General features: G+C 30.3%; 2 protein-coding genes across 3 annotated transcripts; one reads left to right on the top strand and one right to left on the bottom strand.

Moving 5' to 3' along the window:
* The first annotated feature begins 3656 nt into the window (after window positions 1–3656).
* LOC148788794 (uncharacterized) lies at window positions 3657–6571 on the top strand. Of its 2 annotated transcripts, none has more exons than XM_088879013.1 (5): window positions 3657–3848; window positions 3923–3983; window positions 4074–4268; window positions 4355–4585; window positions 4828–6571. In XM_088879013.1, the coding sequence occupies exons 2-5, from the start codon at window positions 3941–3943 to the stop codon at window positions 6207–6209; spliced, it is 1851 nt and encodes a 616-aa protein (XP_088735139.1). In that variant the 5' UTR covers window positions 3657–3848; window positions 3923–3940; the 3' UTR covers window positions 6210–6571. The 2 variants fall into 2 exon arrangements, with proteins under 2 accessions (XP_088735139.1, XP_088735140.1); XM_088879014.1 differs by having other exon boundaries at window positions 3657–3822.
* A 1749-nt stretch (window positions 6572–8320) lies between these two features.
* Window positions 8321–11945, bottom strand: CAM8 (calmodulin 8). The gene is made up of 4 exons (XM_011075169.3): window positions 11647–11945; window positions 11331–11488; window positions 10193–10273; window positions 8321–8632 (listed from the first exon to the last, which is right to left on the bottom strand). Exons 1-4 carry the CDS (start codon window positions 11723–11725, stop codon window positions 8495–8497), a joined length of 456 nt encoding a protein of 151 aa, XP_011073471.1. The 5' UTR covers window positions 11726–11945; the 3' UTR covers window positions 8321–8494.
* Between the last annotated feature and the right edge of the window lie 9357 nt (window positions 11946–21302).

Here is a 21302-nt window from a genome sequence, read left to right on the forward strand (position 1 = left end):
CCACTATCGCTCACAAAAGGGGTGTAGTCATCGCATGGATCTAGGCGCACGGCGATGATGCCCTCCGCATTTGGGCAATTGTCATCTAAAGAAAAAAAGAAATTTAGGCGACGCCAATGCCCCTTTTTGGATGACGGTCGCTCCATTGAGGGCAAGTCGCCTTCGCCCAAAGGTATCACGACCGTCATTGCTTTTGCACATGTATATATATACACATATATATATCATATATATATAAATAAAAATATTTATATACTAGTACAATGTGGACCCTTAATTTTTTATCATTGAAGATCAACGTTTGTTAATACAAGGATATAACGGGTGAAAGATAAATTTTTTGTGTTGTTAGGGGGAACGAATAGTGGGGGAGAGTGTGCATTATTTTAAACATTACAATTCATTTTTATTTTTTGTCTATTTCATTAACACAAAATGATTTTTAGCTAATTTTACATGACAAATGGGGGTTTTATGTAATTACCCCAACATTAAGGCCCTGTTTGGTTCAATGATTTCAAGCCTCGATGTCAATATTGTCCATTCAAATTCTAACATAAGGGGTACAATCGTAAAATAGAGAACTTCTACTACTGGTGCAAATATAATTCTAAAAGCTTTTTAGAGAAAAGCGTAATTTTGCCCTTTTAAAGGGGATTTAAAAGTATTTAATCATAAATAAAATATGCATATATTAAATAGTACTAACCTGTATGCCACAGTCAAAACACGGTATTATTACTATTTCTACGATTTTCAAAAAATTGACTTGCATTATTGCTAGCAGTTACAACTTTAAGCACAACAACGAACGCTTGATTCATCAATTTCCATCATACCGAATTTGACAACGGGCTTTAGCAATTATACAGAAAATGGTGATTTGTTGGCTTTGTATGACATCAATTGCTCTCATATGACAGGATCACAGTCAAAACAAGATGTTTTAGTTGATTTTCATTTTAAATAGATACAAATCGTATCGCCTTAAGCAAAAACACTCAATTCAATAAATTAAATATGGAGATAAATATTATTTTATGACATATATATATTAAATTTAAAATGTTGGATACTTATGATGAGTTTAAGGGCAGTGTAAGCTTTAACACCAAGAAAACACATGAATAGTCCCATAATTTCCGAAGCTTTATTGTCACAATAATTTGGGGCTCCACCACCATTAGCCCCAATAATTTATTCCTCCAACAAAAGAATTTCCAAATATTGACTATAATCATTTCATTCACACATCCAATGTGTTTTTAGTTTTCTATTTTAAGCTTTTTAAAAAGTCTTAAAATTGGGAAATTGCAACACATTTATTCTTATATTCTATGAAACTTCTAAAATGATCATAAAGTTGAAAAACAAAACTCGATACATTCAGTTTCATGAATCCCGTAAAATGACTAAATGTGTCGAGTTTTCATAAAGCAGCAGAGTAAAAATGTTACTCCCTATTCTATGGGACTAAAAGTGTAATTTTACCGAGATCTAATTTAATTGATGAAATTGAGGTTTTGTAACCAAGAAGTCATGAATTCGAGTTTCACCAATATGTTGGTATTTGATTTATTTTAATTGTAGTTGTTGGTATACTATAATAGTAATTTAACATTTGAAAATTAGATATATTAATTACTAATGATTGTAAATTTGTGATATAAATGTAATCCATCTCTGAAAAAATATTATGTGTAATGGCATTAGACTTGATTGGTCCTAAATAGGCTGGTCCTGATGCAATGGAGGCCCCTTTGTTATAATGGGGAACTGTTGACAAGGAATCATGTGAATGAAGCAGAATAATTGAGGAAGATGATGTTTATTCAAGTGAAACTGTCATGTTCCAGGCCCACGACATTACGTGACATGAGCTAAAATAAGCTAACAGTTATAAGTTGGTGTAAAAGTATATATTGCAGCTTAAAATATTTTGTAAATAAGTTAAAAAAAAATTATAATTTTTTTGATCTCATTATTTTTATATATTTCGAAAATACCCAATTCTTGTAATAGTTAAAATCTACCGACCTACCAGGATAATTAGGTAATTTCACAAATCGGATGGTAATACATCAGCTTTTTTACCTAACACTTCTACGTTAACTTCTTTTTCCGTATGACTATTACTTCAAAATACTTCCAACTTTTATATTTTAATCATGTATCCAGTCTAGTTTTCAATAATTAGAAACTTTTGGAAAAGCATACATAGTATTTGGTTTTATTTTTTGCCCGTGTCTGAAATGGGTCAAAACATGGTAAATGTTTGTTTTGGAAGTTTTGATGGTGTTTTGAGATGTTTTGATACAGTATCTCATTTATTTTTAGTCAAAATAAGTCTACATTAATTATAGTTCCTACATTTAAAAGAATTTATATACATACTCATACATATATATAAATATATATAAAAAAAATATGATTTGACAATGAATAGTAGTTTTTGTCTCCCACTAAACAATATCAAACATACCATACTTATTTTATATTATCTCCAAAAATAAATCCAAATATACACACTATCTCTAATACATACTTATTTATCTTTGTTTTTCTCGCTCTATCTCCACAGAACACAGCAAAACAAGTCAAAAAATGAAATGAACATAGTGATAAGTTTTTGCATACACCCCTTAATCCAGTCTCATCGAGCTTAACATACCTAGTCTGTAGGTGGGATTCTATGGCATTGAGAATGTTGAGAACATAGAGCTCTCCATTTTATGTGAATATATAATGCGTACTTCAATTTCACTAGGCTTAATACTAGACAACAGAGCTATAGTGATGAAATTGGACAATGTTACGATGGGTTTCGACAATAACCACATTATACTGCGTTTATGTTACCTTTAAATTATCCCAAAATATATTTTTTGATAGTCATATTTCGTTAGTTGAGGTAGCCACTATAAATTCATTCGACATACCTTTAAATTATACCAAAAAGAAAAAGAAAAAAACTCACCTCATAGATCTGCTGATTGAATTTTCTGTTCAAATTCCTATTGAATCTTTAATTGAATTTAATTTATACACGCGACATGTATAAAGATGGCATCATTTATTTTATCTAAAGAGAAGTGTGTATATATTAAAAACAGTACAAAATGAATAGCGTTTGAAATAGAAAATCCAAATTCCATAGAAAGAACAAGAAGCCGCAAAACTCAACTCAAACATTCTCTTACACAAGAGTACTCATTTTGCTGGCAGAAATGCAGCTAAGACATGCAAATTTCTTACTTAAATCAAGTTTGGTCGAACAAAATCAATCATATGACAAATGTGCCACTTTTATTAAATTATACACCAATCACACCATAAATATATTATATATATCATATAAGTAGTTAAAATATAACCAAACCTGAGTTGGAGTAAAAATTTCCCGACACATAATAGATCACTTCACCATATTCCTTCCTCACATCCTAAGAAAAATAATCCTTTGAAACTCCACAGTTGTCGCCGGGCCGAAAGAACATCATCTGACAACCTCTTTTCAGCCAACTTTTGTTTAGTTTAACTGAATTCTCATCATTGTACAAGTACTAAAAGAACACCTTCTAACAGTGTAAAAAGGTCTTCAATTCAGCCTCCTTTTCTGTACTTCAAATGTATGGAATAAGAATGAGAGAAAACAAAGTCTAAAGGCTTATGCTTTAAGCAAACATGACCAAAAGTTGCTGTACTAATCAAGTACCACCACTCTGGCACTACACATTCTTGCTGCATTAAAGCTGTCTTCTAAAGTTTTCATACCTATTAACATCTGAGAAATCGTTTATGGTCGTGGTCGTCTTCATCATGGTCTCAATTCTTGCACGATAGTCTCGGTGATTTTTCATATTTGGGACTAATGTGGTTCTGATCAGTGTTCGAATGTCTGGCTGACATTGTTTTCGTGCAGGAGTAGAGACCGTTGAACATGCGAGAAGGGATGGGGAATCAGAACACGTCAGGGATTGTAGGTATGATCGATCATGGAATTGTTGTAATAAATCTTTTCAACTTGTGATTGTTTTTTCCTGTAAACATCCCTAAGCATTGGCCTCTGGCAGACGAGAAAGGCACCAATGAGTCAGTGGAAAAGGCAGAAGAAGTCAGTTCTGGACATGATTTGAAGGAAGACAAGCCGGTACTAACTCAAGAACATGAAACACAAGGTTCTCAAGAGAAACCTGATAGATCAGATTCTCATGATGTTGGAGCTGATTTAAGTCCTCCTGTCGAAAGACTGGCAAATGGCGAAAAGGGTTAGTAAAACATATATGGTCTCGTTTCTTTTTTCCATTTTAGCGCTGCAGTTTCTCAAGAAGCTTAGGATTTTTACATGGTTCAGAGGAAGAGCACGGATATGTTAATGAGGACTGTGAACCTCAGACATCTGCTATACCTGAGATCTCGAGCAATGGTGTAGAGATGGAAGAGTCGAATTTGGAGGGAGGAAAATCCATGTTGATTGATCAAGTGATCCACAGCAATGGTGAGGAGACGGAAGAGTCGAATTTGGAGAGAGGAAAATCCATGTTGGTTGATCAAGTGCATGATCGATTACCATGCAATTTAGAAGGTCAGTTGTCAATTTGCATATAATGTCTCAGCTTTGCGATACTGCATCAAGTCTTACCAAGAAACTTGTCTAGGCACAAAAGAGGTATTCTTTGTAATAAATTCTGCAGATATTTGCTACTTAGAGTCTTAGACATGCTGAATCACTTGTTGTAAGGCATGCAATATAGAGTTAGTTTTTGCATACGTTTCACAATCAGTCTTGCAATTTTCTGATGTTCTATATTCGAACACTGTAAACAGAGGAGATACAGAGAAGCGACTCCACTTTGGAACCAAAATCCACGTTGACTATTGAAAACTTGGAGTTTTTACTTCATGAATCTATCAACATTGCTTCAGAGCCACAACATCAGATGATGTTCGTAGAAGAGACGGCCAAAACTCTTGAATCGGTCAACTCCTGCCTGACTGAGATGGAAAGTAGCACGTATGACACCCAAGTAGTAGAAAACTTAGGCGTAGACGCCATTTTAAACATTGATGATAATGACGCAGAGAAGAACAAAAATGACTTGGTTGTTTGTGATATGGATTCTGCTAAAGGCGCATTATCAGAAACGTGTACGTGTAAAGACGAGCTTGCTATTGTAATTCCTGCTGATGACACTGTCAATGAGCTTCAAGGAACTCGTTTGCTAGATTTGTCTGCAGCAAGAAATGAGTGTTTGGCTGATGTTGAAGAGAAGTTAATGGTGAATGAATTAGGAAATGGTGATAACATGAGTCCGGTCGATGAAACTCAGCCTCCCGGTCAAGAAATTAACCAGCCCTTGAGTTGCAGCAGTGCACAACCATGGATGATCGAATCTGATATCAAGAAAAACAGAGATGAAAATTCAGTTGAAAGCAGTTTTTCTGGTTCAGCAGAAGAAGAAACAGATCAATTTAGATTCAGCAACTCCCCCAAAATGGTCCCAAGTGAAGAACCTGAGGACACTAACGAAGAGGTGAACGACATTCGATTAGTCCAAACGGAGGGTTTAATATCAATGGCCGCGAATCAAGAAGACAGCAAGTCAACAGACGAAAGTGCACTAATTCCACCAAGCCCGTCTGCTGAGCAACACTCTAACAGCATAACACCTATATCAGAAAATGCTGAATGTAAGGAACATCAACAAACAACAGAAAGCATCGGTGTTGATTCAAATCCGATCAATCAAGCTGAGCTCAGAAAGTCTCCAAGCTTCGACTTTGGCCTACCTTTTGACACAAGGTCCGAAGAATCTGATCAAACTCCCCTGTTGTATCAGGACAGGACTGCAAAGAGAAGCTTCTCCAATGGTTCGGCTCTGAGGTTCAAGAACAGAAGTGTTCAAACTGAGTTCTTAGGCAAATCCCTGCAATATGAAGCAGTGGAGGTGGACGAAAAGACTATTACAATGGAAAGAAGCCACTCTGAAAGCTCAAGAACTCATCCCTTAAACCTACCAAACAAAAACACAAAGGCTGATACCGAGATCAAAGCAAAACAAGAGAATTCAACTTCTGACGAGAATAACCTAAAGGCCTCTGCATCAAAGGAAGATCGTGCTATCGTTTCACCAAAAGAGAACGGTAAACGTAAGCCGAGGCCATCCCTCTTCACTACATGCATATGCTGCACAGCAGCAATCAGCTAATGCAATTTCTTGCAAAAACAGCAGTACTTCTTGACCTTCATTTGCATGATTTATTCTCGGGTCCGTTTTTCGTTCAGTTTTAAGCTGTTTGAGAGGAGAATATCGACAAAGAGTCCATTCGGAGATGAACTTCTTTTTCTCTGTTCTCTTTTGTGTTCCTTTTTTCTTGTTTCATGTTTGGGAAGCTTCTTGAGTGCTTGGAGAGGCAAAGAGATGTTTAAGGTGGCAATATGTAGCTGCCAGGATTTGTGCATACAATGATTTTCAGACATTGTTGGACTATGTATATACATCTCTTCAACTTTGTGTGCCTGCTATGTAAATGAAGTGTCCAAGTGTATGTCGTTAATTTCAATCAACAATCGATAAACTTTAATTAGTATTATAAATAGAATTAATTACATTTTTATTTTTCTAAAAATACAAAATTATAATTTCATCAAAAAAAAATTTAAAATTACACTTACACCCCTCTTGAAAATTCTCCGTTTACACCTAACTTCCTTCTATTTGGGTTTGAACGAAAAATACAAATATTAACAAAACAACTAGATGAATTTTTAATTTTGTCCCTTAATTAACATTTTCATATACTTTTTTATATTTATAAAGAAATAAATACAGGGGAAAGCCCAAACCCTGCCAAGCTCATACGACCAACAAGTCTTGGGTTTGGGCTACCTTATAGACATATAGCTCATTAGTTTTTTTTTCTTATATATATACATAAGTATGTAAGATGGGCTTATTTGACAGGGTTTAGTCGAACTCCCTTTTTTTTTTTAGCCCATCATTCTTGTAGGCTTTTAGCTCATTAATTAATGCAGTAAAAAAAAAAAAAAAGAAAAGGTAAGGAGGAGAAAAATTAAATTAAGGCAAAATATTACTTTTGGTCCCATTAGATAGGGTCCTTCTCACTTGCAGTTCCACGCTTTACGTGTTTAACACTTTTAGTCCCAAAACTCTATTTTTTTAACAAAAATGGTCCTATTTTGTTAACAACTAACAGAAACGGCACGTGACTTGTCACGCGCCGTTGGTCAACTGTGGCAAAATATCACTTTTGGTCCCACTAGATAGGGTTCTTCTCACTTGCAGTCCCACAATTTAATTGTTCAACACCTTTAGTCCCAAAACTCTATTTTTTTAACAGAAATGGTCATGTTCCGTTAACAACTAATGGAAACTTGTCACGTGCCGTTAGTCAACTAGCAGCTAGCGAAAAAAAATAGAAGACCATACTTGTATTTAATTTTTGGAGGGAAAAAAAAGCGTCAAAAAAATTATTTTTTTGCTATTTATATATGTAAATAACCCACAAACACCACACAATATTTTTATCTTTTTTTCATCACTTAATCTTGAGAGCAATAGGCTAAATAATGTCACAAACATTTCAAAATACTTCAAATATTGTGTGATGTTTTAAGGAACAAAATTTTGCAAGGTACTTTAAAACTTTTGGGGGATGTTTTGCACATTTGGAATTTGTAAAGTGGTAGAATATGGCAGATTTTAAGCAGTTGCACTTTACAGCACATTTCATTAATGATCAAAATCAGTGGATTTTAGTATATTTTTTGTTTTTTGCATTTTAGTGCTTTTATGCAAATTTTAGTTTCTGTTTTTATTGCTTTCAGGATTTATGCTTACACATTTAAACACAACAAAAACTATAATTACTTGCAAAAAAGGCATATCCATTAGTCCTTTTACACATAATTCACCATTACTTAAATGTCATCTAGTAATATATAAAAGCATCCTTTTACATTCACCATTATAATAGCATTCAATATTTGAAGGATGTTCTTATGGTGAATTGTGTGTAAAAGGATGTTCACTCAAGGGTGCTAGATGTAATTTTTTAAAGCACAAAAAATTTACGTGTAATTATATCAAATCTCAACGGAGGAAAATATAATTATCCCTTAATATATTATTTTATATTTTCATAATTCAATTGGGCGCTAAATTTTGATTGTTTAAAAAAATCAAACTTTTCTAGTTTAGAAAAAACATTGGGTTAAGCAAAACATCCATGAAAAATTTGAATTTGAACTATAATTAAAGAATACAATCATGAAAATAATGTATTTGAGTAGCAAAAATGGCACATGAACTTGAAATATTAGTAAAAGGGAAAAAAAAAATAAATTGATCCTATTTTTTGTGACTGCATTTAGATATATATGTTAACAATAATAATGAAATAATTGGTGGGAAATTAAACTTGAGATAACCAAAAAAAAAGAAAAAGAAAATTGAAAGTGGTGCATGATCCTCTATCCCACGGTCATCATCATCTTCACGAACTCATCGTAGTTCACTTGTCCATCACCGTCCAAATCAGCCTCTCTGATCATCTGCTCCACCTCTTCATCTGTTAATTTCTCCCCTAGATTGATCATCACGTGACGAAGCTGCAGGAGATTGAAAAATAACTTATTTTTTTAGTACCCGATTTTGATCAGAACAGAGTACACACAGTGCATGTCGATGTACTGTATTACTGATGATTAAGGATGATGACATGAATCGTAAATGTATGGATATGATGTACCAAAAAATCCGCGGTTCCTAACGGAATAGGTAACAAAGCCACTTTGCCGCCCACTGCTACTAAATCACCACCCCCCCAGGTTAAACTGGTGCTTGCCGTTGCACCAGGAGCCGTTGCACCGGGTGCTAAAGCATGGGTGTTTTGTATCCATTGAGCAAAAACGTACTTTGGATAATTTCATTTATATCCCTAATTTATAGTTTATTTCTATAAATCGTTCCTGTTTTTTAGCAATTACAAAAAGCACTCCTAACAGCTAAGAGATAAGAATAATTTATGTAATGATGACGTTTCTGGTGGGTGTATATATAATTTTTCAAAAAATAGAGACAGTTTATGTAAATTATATTGTTATTTCTGATGGGTGTATGTATAATTTTTCAAAAAGTAGTGGTGATTTGTATAAGTAAATCATAAGTCAGGAGGTGTATATGTAATTATTCTTAATTATTTTTTATGATAAATTATGTTGACACCCTTGAAGTTATATCCAATTATACAAATACCTCTATTCTTTGTTAAATTATAAATACACCTTTTATTTTGAAGCAAAATTTCATAAGTAACTCCCCGAGTTAAGTTACATTTGGGGGTGCACTAAAATTTTTTTAAAGTGTAAGGTGTATTTGTGTAATTAATTCTAACATTAAGAAGTGTCAACATAATTTATCCGATTAATTTTCAACTTAAGATAAATTTGATTTATTAAATTAGTATCACTATGAAATTTTTAGTTTTCAATTTGGTCAAGCTTACGAATCAACTCAGGCTTTAATTATAAGCATTTTCTTTTACTAATTTAATTTATTAATTCTATTTCAAATATTTAAAAAATACTTTTTCAATTTTTTTTGATTTTTTTTATAAAGTTTGCGAACTTTTCTAATTATTTTAATTCGTATAGAATTCTTGAAAATAAATTGTTTGACTGCAAAATTTAATTAATTCCAACATACTTTCATTATTTACTATTCAAAATATAATTTTCCAAGTAAAAAAATTTATCGTAATAAATATAAAATATCTAGTATTTTCAAAACCGTTTTATCATTTTTCCCGAGTATGTGTAAACAAAGAAGCTTTTACTTAATTTCATCAGTGATGAAATTATATATTTAGTAGGACAGGAGGTTCAACATTTTTAGTCTTTTACTTTATGAATATTTTTAAAAATAGTCCCAAAATTGAAAAAATTAGACATATTTTTTTCAATTTTGAGATCATTTTGAAAAAATCTCTTAAAGTAAAAGATTAAATGTGTCGAATTTTTCTAATTTTAGAATTATTTTAAAAATTTCGTAAAACAAAAAACCACAAATATTGAACCTTATGTTATCGGACTAAAAATAAAAATTTCCATTACATCACTATTTCAAAAGTAAAAATGAAAATCAAACCAAACAAGGCATCAAAAACTGACCTCATTAGCTGATATATAACCATTTTGATCCTTATCAAACACTTTGAAAGCTTCTTTAAGCTCCTCCTCAGCATCAGTTTCCTGATTAAAATAATCCATCACTTCTCTTTACTCAGTAATTTGTAGCATAAAAGCATACAAAAATATCTAACTGGACATTTCTTTTGAAATAAAGAATGAATAATTTACACATATACCCACAAGGTTTGGATATATTACAGAAAAAAATCCCTCAAATTTAAAAAATTGTACCGCAACCCCTGATTATGTATTATAACCCCGATGGGAATCTGTAGACAGGGGGTGCCATGTAATTTTGCAAAAATCGAAACATGGAATTTTGAAAACTTTTACTACATTTATACAGCCATGCATTATAATTACATGGAGAAATTTAAGTGTAAAATATGACTATTTTTTGGGATTATAATATAATTTTTCATGATCGAACTACAAACACGAGAAAAAAAGAAAAAAAAGATTTTTCATTATTTTACAAATGGTTACATGGACACCTTTCGAGTTTTGGTTTAATTAGACGTCTTGTAAGCATAATATATATAAATATCTCGAGAGAAAAAACTTATACAGAGCACTTAAAGTACATTACGTTGGTTTCCGTCACCCTCTTAAGGGGTGTATTTAAAATTTTGCAAAGTGCATAAGTATTTATATAATTAGATCTAGTTTTAATACGTGTCAATGTAAATTATTTTAAAAATTATGGTAAATCGATACTATCCATACAATTACACAATATTAAAGCAAAATCTTAAATTTTGATTGTGGTCAATCAACATGTATTTTTATTTCAGCAATGACCAAAAAAAATTTTGTCATTGTTTTAGGTTATGGCCGATGCTTCAGCCTCACCCATGAAAGGCAAAATTACACTTTGAAACCCACAGCACACGAGGTTCAATACTTTAGTTTTATGTTTTACGGAATTTTAAAATAATCCTAAAATTAAGAAAAATTGACACTTTTAGTCCTGTGTTTTATAAAATTTTCAAAATATTCTCAAAATTGAGAAAACTCAACATATATAATTCCTGCTTTATAGGATTCCTAGGATATATATATATATATATATATATGCTTTGTGATTGAGAAAAACAACATTAATGATCACCCATACCTTAATTTTCTTGGCCATGAGGTTCAAGAACTCTGCAAATTCTATGGTTCCATTCCCATCTGAATCTACTTCATTGATCATGTCCTGCAGCTCTTCCTCAGTGGGGTTTTGATCCAAAGACCTTATAACTGTAGCCAGTTCTTCTACAGTGATGCAGCCTGCGGTTTCATTTTTTGTTAATCGATCACAAGTTTGTTAAAAACTTTTTTGGCACGAAATTTAGTATGCAGTCATCACTGTCTGAACTGAAACACAGAATGCTTCCAAGACAAGAACAACAACAGACTAGGACAAAAAGAGATGAAAAAAGACTCACCATCTCCATCTTTGTCAAAGAGACTGAAGGCTTCTTGGAACTCAACAATCTGTTCCTCATTCAGTACTGTGTTTTCCATGAGCTTTCCTCTCAGCTACTGTTAAGTCCAAAGGGACAATGATGTATGTGCAACTAGTGTGTGTTTTTGGTGTGAGAGAGAGGAAGAGAGAGAGAGAGGGGGGGAGTTGAGTAAAGCTCAAACCTTGCTGGCTTTATGTAGAAATGGGAATTGGACAACAAAGGGTAGTAAATGCATCCCCATTTTCATTAATGTTTACAAAGAAAACTATAAAAATCAATGATGGGAGTCAAGAGTGAGGTTGTGAGCGGACTTTGGTACATATTGTACTTACTACTTAGTGATCTATACACCAATAACCAGATGGAACACACTCAATACATGTATAAAATAGGAACGAGAATTTATAAAATTATGGGTAAAAAATAATAGAGATGTACGATAAATATGGGATATTTTAGGAATTTCACATTTCACACGCCAAATTAATATGGATAAATTATTAAAGGTGCGAGGGTATTTTAGAACTTCTGCATTTCGTATATCTTATTTTTTTATTTTCATTTTTCATAAATTAATAAATACTTAGATAATTAGAAAAATTAATTCATAACATCTTTATTTATAATTTTAAAAGAAAATTAAGCACATAAATCGAGTGATCCAAATGGTGCTAGTATATATTCAATTCAAAAAAAAAAAAAAGAACTATATCAAATGTTGCAACAAGAATTTTACTTGCAAATTAGCTCGACGATGATTTTTTTTTTTGTTTTCATAACTATTGAGTCATTTTCTTATAGTGTAAATAAAAAACAGAACTGTTTCGAAATGAATTAAAGAATTAATGCACCTTATAATATTAGATAAAAAAAAAAAACCCATGTTCACATACATTATTAGCCTCTAACAAGTACATTAAAGAGTATGTAATTGACAAAACCCTAGAAAAGACATACTCAAAACAAATGAAAAAGGGGTCAAAGTTTGAGATGTAGTTTTGACAATATTTAGGTCCCGTACTCACTTTTAATCCTGATATATACGAACTCTAGCTAGGTAGCCAGCCAGACAACTCATGCCCTTGACCTTTTCAAACATTGTCCCCTTGGATTTTCTCCCTTGACCTCATTTCTATGTTCACATTGAGGCTTCTTGTTTACGCGCACATTTGTGTGTGTATTATATTGTAAGATAAACACAGAATTCTTACATTATTTTCATTAACAGCTGTACGGTTTAATGTCTAGGGGACATTTGAGAGCTCCCAAAGTCCAAAGGGGAAGAAGTATATATGGGAAGTCGTGTTGTGTGCATTTTTGTTGCCCGTAGTTAACTCTACGCCCTAACGGCACGCTGCACTGCCTGCACGAGGGCAGCCGTATATTATACTATTATGTGCATGTACTTTTACTGCTCGTGATTTGCACGTATATGTCACTTCTGTATTATGTTCTTCTAGGAATTATTAACTTAATGTCTCATAATCCAATGAATTCCTAACGTGTGTATATATATATATATATATATGTATGGCTTCTTAATTATGTGTCTGTTGGAAAAAAAATTATTTCAAGTAATTGAAACAACGTTTTGAAATATAATAATTAGATTTAGAAATTAAAAGCAGTCAAAGCAAGGTTGGAACAAATAATATAAAATAATTAGAAACGCTAATTACGATAAAATAAATTAAATTCGAAAACTTACAATGAGAATTGTATAGTAACAATTATCACAACAAATTGTAGTTGTTAATTTAACCGAATCGCGGAGTTACTGCTTGCCTTGAAGAAAATATACATACCGTATCAATAGTGCACCGGGTACAACGTAATTTCTCCTAGAATAAGATGGTTGCAGTTCTTTCGATTTTATAACTATACCGAAGAGCACCTCGAACAAACACTGAAAAGCTTGTTACCGAAACTAAGTTCAAGTTTGTAAAATATTGGGAGAGATACCGAGAGAGATTGTTCCAAAAGGAGAGATTGAAAAAGAAACTTTAAGTTTTTTTTTTTTTGTCTTGCAAATGAGAAATAAATGGCCTATATATATAGGCATGACCAAAATCCACTACTAATTGCAGCAATAAAATCAGCCATAAAATGCCTTCAAATCCAATTAAACAGCCATAAAACTGCCAAATTATTTCTTGTAACAACAAGAGGTTAAGGATCATAATGAGGTGATTCAATTCCTTCAAATTTCAATTCTATGGGTTTCAAATTCAACAGTGTCTACGTTGTTAGGTAATTAGCATATTTTTTTGTATTTAATGGGTTTCCTTTATTAAAAAATAAATTATAATTCAATTTCTTTTGAAATTTGATATAATTACGAATATTCTCTTTTTATTTGAAAACTTACAAATACCTCCTTCAAATGAAAACTAATTATGTAACCCCTAGACAGTTAGATGAAATTACTACTTTACCCTTGCTGAATTAGAAACAAAATAGTTGAAAAAATGTAAAAAAAATTGAGATGTGGGTAAAATAAATAATTCATAGGGAATATTAGTCCGTAAAAGTATTTTAAGAAAATCTAAAAGAAACTATAGATTCTTTCACAATCAAACCCACTTATACAATAACGGTATTTAATTCTGAAAGTTGGCTAGGTAGCTGACCCTCGTAGTCCGTTCTTGACCAAGTAAGAACTTCATGGAAGGGTTTTGCAGACTTGTACTTTCTATCAATAGATGGGCTAGCAGAAGAGACCTAAGGGGGTTCTTTAGATGCACTTACAGGCAGGGAAATCATTGTCTTGCCTTCCCGGCTGGGCTTCGAATGGAGTGGCAAGTGGAGGAATGAATAGCAGGAGAGCTATTAAGTTCATTTTATGATGTTAGCTCGCTAGGAGTGGAAACGGAACCTTCTGGCCCCTTTCTCCCCTCGGCCTAATCTTCCTTTTGCGAAAGGAAATAACTAGCGCAATCCTTTAAAGTTTGATCCCGCCCTTAGACTCCTTACCTTCTTCGACTAAACTCGTTGGCTCCGTGCTCTTTTCGGTCGAAACCCTATTCAAGAACTTTCTCTCATAGATTCCCTTCAACAAGTCATCGCCAGCAATCAGCTCTTATCCACTGTTGTCAAAGGGCGAGCTGCAAGCCTGTTTGTAAGCCAAGAGAGCTCTCCAACCCGACCATTCCAGACATTATAATGCATAAGTCAAAGGGGCATTTTGATAAGTTCCCCATAAAATTTGAATAAACGCTCAATAGAAACTAATAGAATAAGCTCGTTGTTAGGCAAATATTAAACTTAAGAGGTAATTTATAATTTTCAAATAATAAGAACGTATTTATAATTATGTCAAATATTAAGAAAAGGGCATATTATTTACCCTTTAATTAAAGATATTTGTTATTTCTATGTCACTGATCATATAAAAATTATCCCATGGTATGTATCTCTATGTCAATGTGTGAGCTCTAATTAAGTACAATACCAGCATAACAATTTTTTTATATAAATAAAAACTTAAGTTGGATTGTTCGTCTTATTATGACATTTCAAAAGAACCAAGTGATCCTATATTATAAATGAAAGCGATTTAAAAATTATAGTAAATTAATATTATTTTATTATAGTAAAATAAAATTAATCTAAAAATTTAAGTTTTGATCATTTTTAATTAATATTTTTTATAATTTTAACTATGGTAATAACTTGGTTTTGCTTACGAAAAAAATGAGTAGCCATGCTATGATTAATTAATATTCATTAATTAATTATAAAAAAGATGATATGTAGTGTGACTAACCCATTAATTAAAGAAACTTAATCAAAGTGGAGTAATTCTTTTTTTGGCAAAAATAATTGAAATATTGCATAATTAAGTATCAACACAGCTCCGCCATCATATTCTAAAGGGTTAATTACATTTTGTCATTCGAACCATGATCGTTTTTACACTTTGGTATTTAAACTTTTTTTGTGTGTTAACTTACAATCTCAACTTTATAAAATTTTGCACTTTACCATTTACGATCGTTTTTTTTTTTATTGATTTTTCTGTCAAAAATGCATCACATGTTGTGCATATATGGCAAAGTGCAAATTTTAAAAAGTTAAAATGGTAAATTGACACAAAAATAAAAAAAAAATGATGACAAAATGTAAAAACAAACACAGTTTAGATAGCAAAATGTAATTTACCATACTACGAACTAGCTTCAATTATTTCCATTGAATCAAACACTTTGTTTCATAATTAATTATGATGTTTTAAAACTAAAAAACTCTAAGACCCTTTAAGATTAATGATCCTTTGTCTATGGTGAAAATAAAATGAATTTGAACCTATATCTTCTTCCTTTTTTCATAATAAAGACCGTTGTGTTTAGATGGCGGACTCGTCTTTTTAGCTTAAGATATAAAATATAGAGTTAATTACATTTATCACCCTTAAAGTATACTGCACTTTCGCAAACGCCCTCCAAATGTTCAAAATGTATCAAACATTATAAGAGTATTTGTAATTTTTCAAATAATGAAAAATATTAATAATTATATCAAATTTTAGAAAAGCACATTCTAATTTACCCTAAGAATAAAATAAAAGACCCTATATCTTATTTGGTGTTTTCATAATAAAGACTCTAGACGGAGGAGTCGTCTTTTTAGCTTAACACATAAAATACACCTTCAAATCCCTAATTAGAACCTAATTATAATTAGGGGTGGCAGATGAGTCGAGCCAGCTCGAGCTTGAGCTCAATTGTTTCTGTTCATGAGCTCGCGAGTTTTTTCTATTTTTTATTTTTTATATATATTTTTATTTTTGAATTTTTTATATATTTAATTTTATATTTAATATTTGATCAATTTAATAATCAAAATTGACCATATATTATAATTATTAATCAATATCATATATTTTATTTTGAATAGTAATAAATATGGTACTTTTATTTATACATTTAATCTTTATACAAAAATAAATTTAATCAATAACTTAGTAAATTATAATATTTCTTGTAATTAAAATTATTATTTAATATGACATATATAAACTTTATGTTGTATTTTAATATATATTTGTATTACGTTATACATTTTTTAAATTGACAAGTAATTCACTTATGATTTTTTATCTATTTTTGAGTTTTATATTTATATCAGGATACATACTATGGATTATGTAATCCATTTTATTATTTATAAATTTATGTCAAAATTTAGTGATTCCTATGAATTAATCTAAAAATAATGATAATGATAATAATAGTGATGGTTGAACAATTTTAATTATTATTTTATTATATATATAATGAGATCAAAAAATTGAACAAACAATTACGATATCTTAAAATTTGGGTACCCGATTCACACCAAATTTAAATATATGGAAGGTCGTGTCCATTAGATCATATCGGACGGTTTGATTTAAAATCACATGACCTGATTCTACGATACACCTACTTGAATGATTATTATTATGTTTCGAGTACGATATCTTGACATATGCATATCCAATAAGTCTAAAATTTTACCAAGTGTATTTTTCTATAAGCTTCATCATATCAATGGTCTTATCTGAATTTTGATGGTCCGATTAACCCATGTTGTTCAACAATGTAAGATGATTGTTAAATCAATGTAATACTAACATTTATAAATATATAAATTTACTGCAAATTGTAAACATATATTAATCTCAGCTATAAAATATTTTTATGTATTTCAATTGCATTATTTTAAATAATTCATACTTTTCTATAACTTTAAACTATTCAATATGATTTTTTTTTGTACAATTTACTAATTATATTACTACAAAACTAATCAATAATTTATATTTATAACAATAAATTAGAATTTCATACTATATTTTCGTGTATTTATAATATAGTATACATCATACAATCTATTATATTACTTATAAATTTATGTGAAAAATTGGTGATTTTTATTAATAATAATAATATAGTATGCATTATCCAATCTATTTTATTACTTATAAATTTATGTAAAAAATTAGTAATTTCTATAATTTAATATAATAATAATAATAATAATAAAACAAAAACACAAAAAATCAGATTGGGCTCGAGCTCAGCATATAGGAGTCGAGCTCGAGTCGTTGCCACCCCTAATTATAATATATGCACGCCATTTTCTATGGTTGCCAAATATTAATTTACAGCGTATATAAACTCATAAATGCCCTCACATGCATTAAACATTCCAAGCAAGCAATTAATGACAAATTATCATAGTAATTAGTGCAGACGTACAGCTTAGAGGTTTGGAAATTGTGCTTAAAAACTCTTTTTTAATTTTCGTGAGAATTTGAATCCTTAATTGTAATTAATGTTGTAATTACAAAATCAAGACGACATAAATGTGCTCGGCTGTTATTGATCAAAAAAAAAAAAAAAAAAGTGGTTGGCTGTCAGACGCGGTTTTGCTCGCCATTGGCCCACTTAACGAGGTACAACTACGACATCTGTCCATGTATATATTATAGTTCAAATTTATCTATGATTTCCTTCTTTTAGTCAATTTTAATTTTCAATGATCTTTTCTTTTTTTTAAAAAAAATATATATATATAATGGTTGAATGTCTAGGTTCGAATGTTAGTATTCGTTTGATTCAAGTGAGAAAAAATGAGAACTGAAAGAAGGAGGAGAAGTGAAAAGGCAACGGGGCGGAAAGAATAATAGAAAAATTATTTGATATGATTGAAAAGGGAGAAAATTTCAAATACTTCATCTTATTCTATAAGAAAAAAAATAGATTGAGAAAAAATACTATTTTTTTAATTTTAATGATTTACCCTTTTTTATTTTAGATGATAAAATAAAGAAATTATTATACTAAACTAATTTTAGTATAAAAACATTCGAAAATCTTATTGGTGAAAATATTTATAAAAATATATATATAATGGTTGAATGTCTAGGTTCGAATTGTGTTAAGATTCGTTTGATTCAAATGAGAAAAAATGAAAACTGAAAAGGAGGAGGAGAAGTGAAAAGGCAAGGGGACGAAAAGAATAATAAATTTTTCTTCAAATTATTTGATATAATTGAAATTGGAGAAAATTAATCTCAAATACTTCGTCTTATTCGTTATAGATTAAGAAAAAAAATCCTTTTTTTTTAAAATTTTTTTACTGATTTATCCTTTTTCTTTATTTTATATTATAAAATAAAGAAATTATTATACTAAAATAATTTTATTATAAAAAAGCTAAAAAATCTTATTGGTGATAATATTTACAAAAAAGGAACAAAAATATTTTTTATTAATTAAAATATTTATCAAAATAAGTATTGTGCATCCATTCTAAATTATTCAATTTAAACAAAATAAAATTTTCTACAAAAAATCAATGATGTAGTAGTTTTTCCAACGATTTGCTTATCTTTTCTCAAAAATACATATGTATCTCTGTTATCAGTAGGAAGAAAAAAAATTACAAAAAAACTAATATAATGTTTAGATTCGTTTTCGGAGTGTTTTGTTGTCTTTTGTGGACATATAGAGAGAAAAACAAAGATAAATAAGTGTGTGTTAGAGATAATATGTATGTTTGGATTTATTTTTGGAGATAATTTAAAATAAGTATTATATGTTTAATGTTGTGTTTTGGGAGACAAAAATTACTATTCATTGTCAAATCATGTCTTTTTTATATATATTTATATATATGTGTGTATATATATGTATGTATTTATGTTAAAACCGTTAAAAACACCTAAATAAGGTGTTTTTGAATGATAACAAACATTGAGTACGTTTTGACTTGTCTCAAAAATAATTTGGAAATGAAAACAAACATAGTGTAAATGTATGGAGATCAATAATGGAGCAAAAAAAAGTAAAATGTGTACTTTTTTTTTACCTTTTAACCTTATACTTCTATTTTTCCACCCAATTTTGGACGAAAACGAAATTAGATTTCAGAGGAGTTTCATATACATTTAACTTTACAACTATTATCTCTAATCAAACACCAAATCTTTTCTTATACATTTATTTCTACTTTTATTTTTTTTTTATATATTCACTTTTCGCTTCAACCAAACAAGCTTTAAATTTGATTCACACACTTACTTTTAAAGATAAAAACGAAAATATTCACAAATTTATAAATAGCTTTTCCATTAGTTCGTGCTTATAATTTTGTTTAAAAAAATGTCACTTTAGAACTAATTGAATATATTCCTTTTTTTTTTTCTCCCATGAAACGTATCTGATTCAATTATTTTAATTCAAGGAAAATAAGAAAAGTGAAGAATTAAATCAATTATTTATGATAATTGCAAAAAAAAGAAATATATAAAAGATGCAAGAAATGTTGCGGACACAACTGATGTGGGACTAAGCTTACGAAGGTCGTTAAGACCTCAACCCCCAACTCGTTGTCAAATTATGGTAAGGTTTGAACCCGCACCATCCATTTGTTATCAAATAGTGTCTTGCGCGCTTTGTGCATAAGTTATAAAAAGATTTAAAGCGTATCTTACATATTCGGGACAGAATTCCCAAAATTCTACACACAAAAATGTAAAATTACTATTAAATCTCTATGAAAATGTCTTGTTTTAAGTACTTCATTTATTATTCCAAGAAATAGATACATCAGTTACAGAAAGATTTAATGCGTATCTGACGTATTTGGGGCAGAATCCCCAAAATTCTACACACAAAAATGTGTAATTACTATTAGACCCCTCTGAAAATGTCTTGTTCAAGTATTTCATCTATTATTTTAAGAAATCGTACATTAGTTACAGGAAGATTTAAGGCGTATCTTACGTATTTGGGGTGGAATTTTCAAAATTCTACACACGAAAATGTGAAATTACTGTTAGACCCCTCTGAAAATGTCTTGTTCAAGTACTTCATCTATTATTCCAAAAAATAGATGCAATAATGGTGTTTACTTCACCCCATATGCAAAAAGTAAAAAAAGTACAAACATGACTAATTTTTTCAATCATAGATAACCTTTTGTTGTACAAATGGCTGTAATTTAGGAATAATATCTTATGACAATTACACCATTTTAACATTAAATATATTGCATTTAACCCCTTAAAAATATAAAATATTATCAAGAAAATACTGAATAAGGGGTAAAATTAAAAATTTATATAATTTTTTAGAAAGTGTTTAAAAGGGTTCTATGTGTAATTAATTCAAACATATATCATCTATGAAAGTAGTAACCGCAGCCAAAATAAAAAATATCAAGAGATCTTTTTCCATTCAAATTTCCAGTGATTATATGATACCATTAACGTCACATAATTAAAAGTAGTTATGTGTTAAAATTTTATTGAATGATTTATTTATTTCTCAGAACATAGTTTGATTGAGTAAATATTATATTTGGTCCCTTAAAATTTTCATTTAAAATTATTTTAGTCTCTCAAGTTTATTTTTTTGACTTTAGCATCCTTAAACTTTACTTTTTCTCTCAGTTTGGTCCCTCTGACCATTTTTCTGCCAAAATATGGCCGACTTTTGATTTTTGGAGGGTAAAATGGTCAATAAGTTTGATTTTATCATTTTAATTCTTTAAAATTATAAAATTATAAAATTAATTCTTTCGTACATGAAGAAAAATAACTTTTTTTATATTATTTCATGCTGATATATTGTAATTATCTTATG

Source organism: Sesamum indicum, linkage group LG3 (assembly GCF_026168435.1).
Source record: "Sesamum indicum cultivar Baizhima isolate 11 linkage group LG3, ASM2616843v1, whole genome shotgun sequence".
Classification (NCBI taxonomy): Eukaryota; Viridiplantae; Streptophyta; class Magnoliopsida; order Lamiales; family Pedaliaceae; genus Sesamum; species Sesamum indicum.

Coding starts and splice junctions, on each gene's coding strand:
- LOC148788794 (XM_088879013.1), top strand. CDS start 3,941: ATGCGAGAAGGGATGGGGAATCAGAACACGTCAGGGATTGTAG. Junction 3,984..4,073: donor GAACACGTCAGGGATTGTAG/GTATGATCGATC, acceptor GGCCTCTGGCAG/ACGAGAAAGGCACCAATGAG. Junction 4,586..4,827: donor ATTACCATGCAATTTAGAAG/GTCAGTTGTCAA, acceptor CACTGTAAACAG/AGGAGATACAGAGAAGCGAC.
- CAM8 (XM_011075169.3), bottom strand. CDS start 11,725: ATGGAAAACACAGTACTGAATGAGGAACAGATTGTTGAGTTCCAAGAA. Junction 11,489..11,646: donor CTTTGACAAAGATGGAGATG/GTGAGTCTTTTT, acceptor ATGAAACCGCAG/GCTGCATCACTGTAGAAGAA. Junction 8,633..10,192: donor GTTATATATCAGCTAATGAG/GTCAGTTTTTGA, acceptor AATCTCCTGCAG/CTTCGTCACGTGATGATCAA.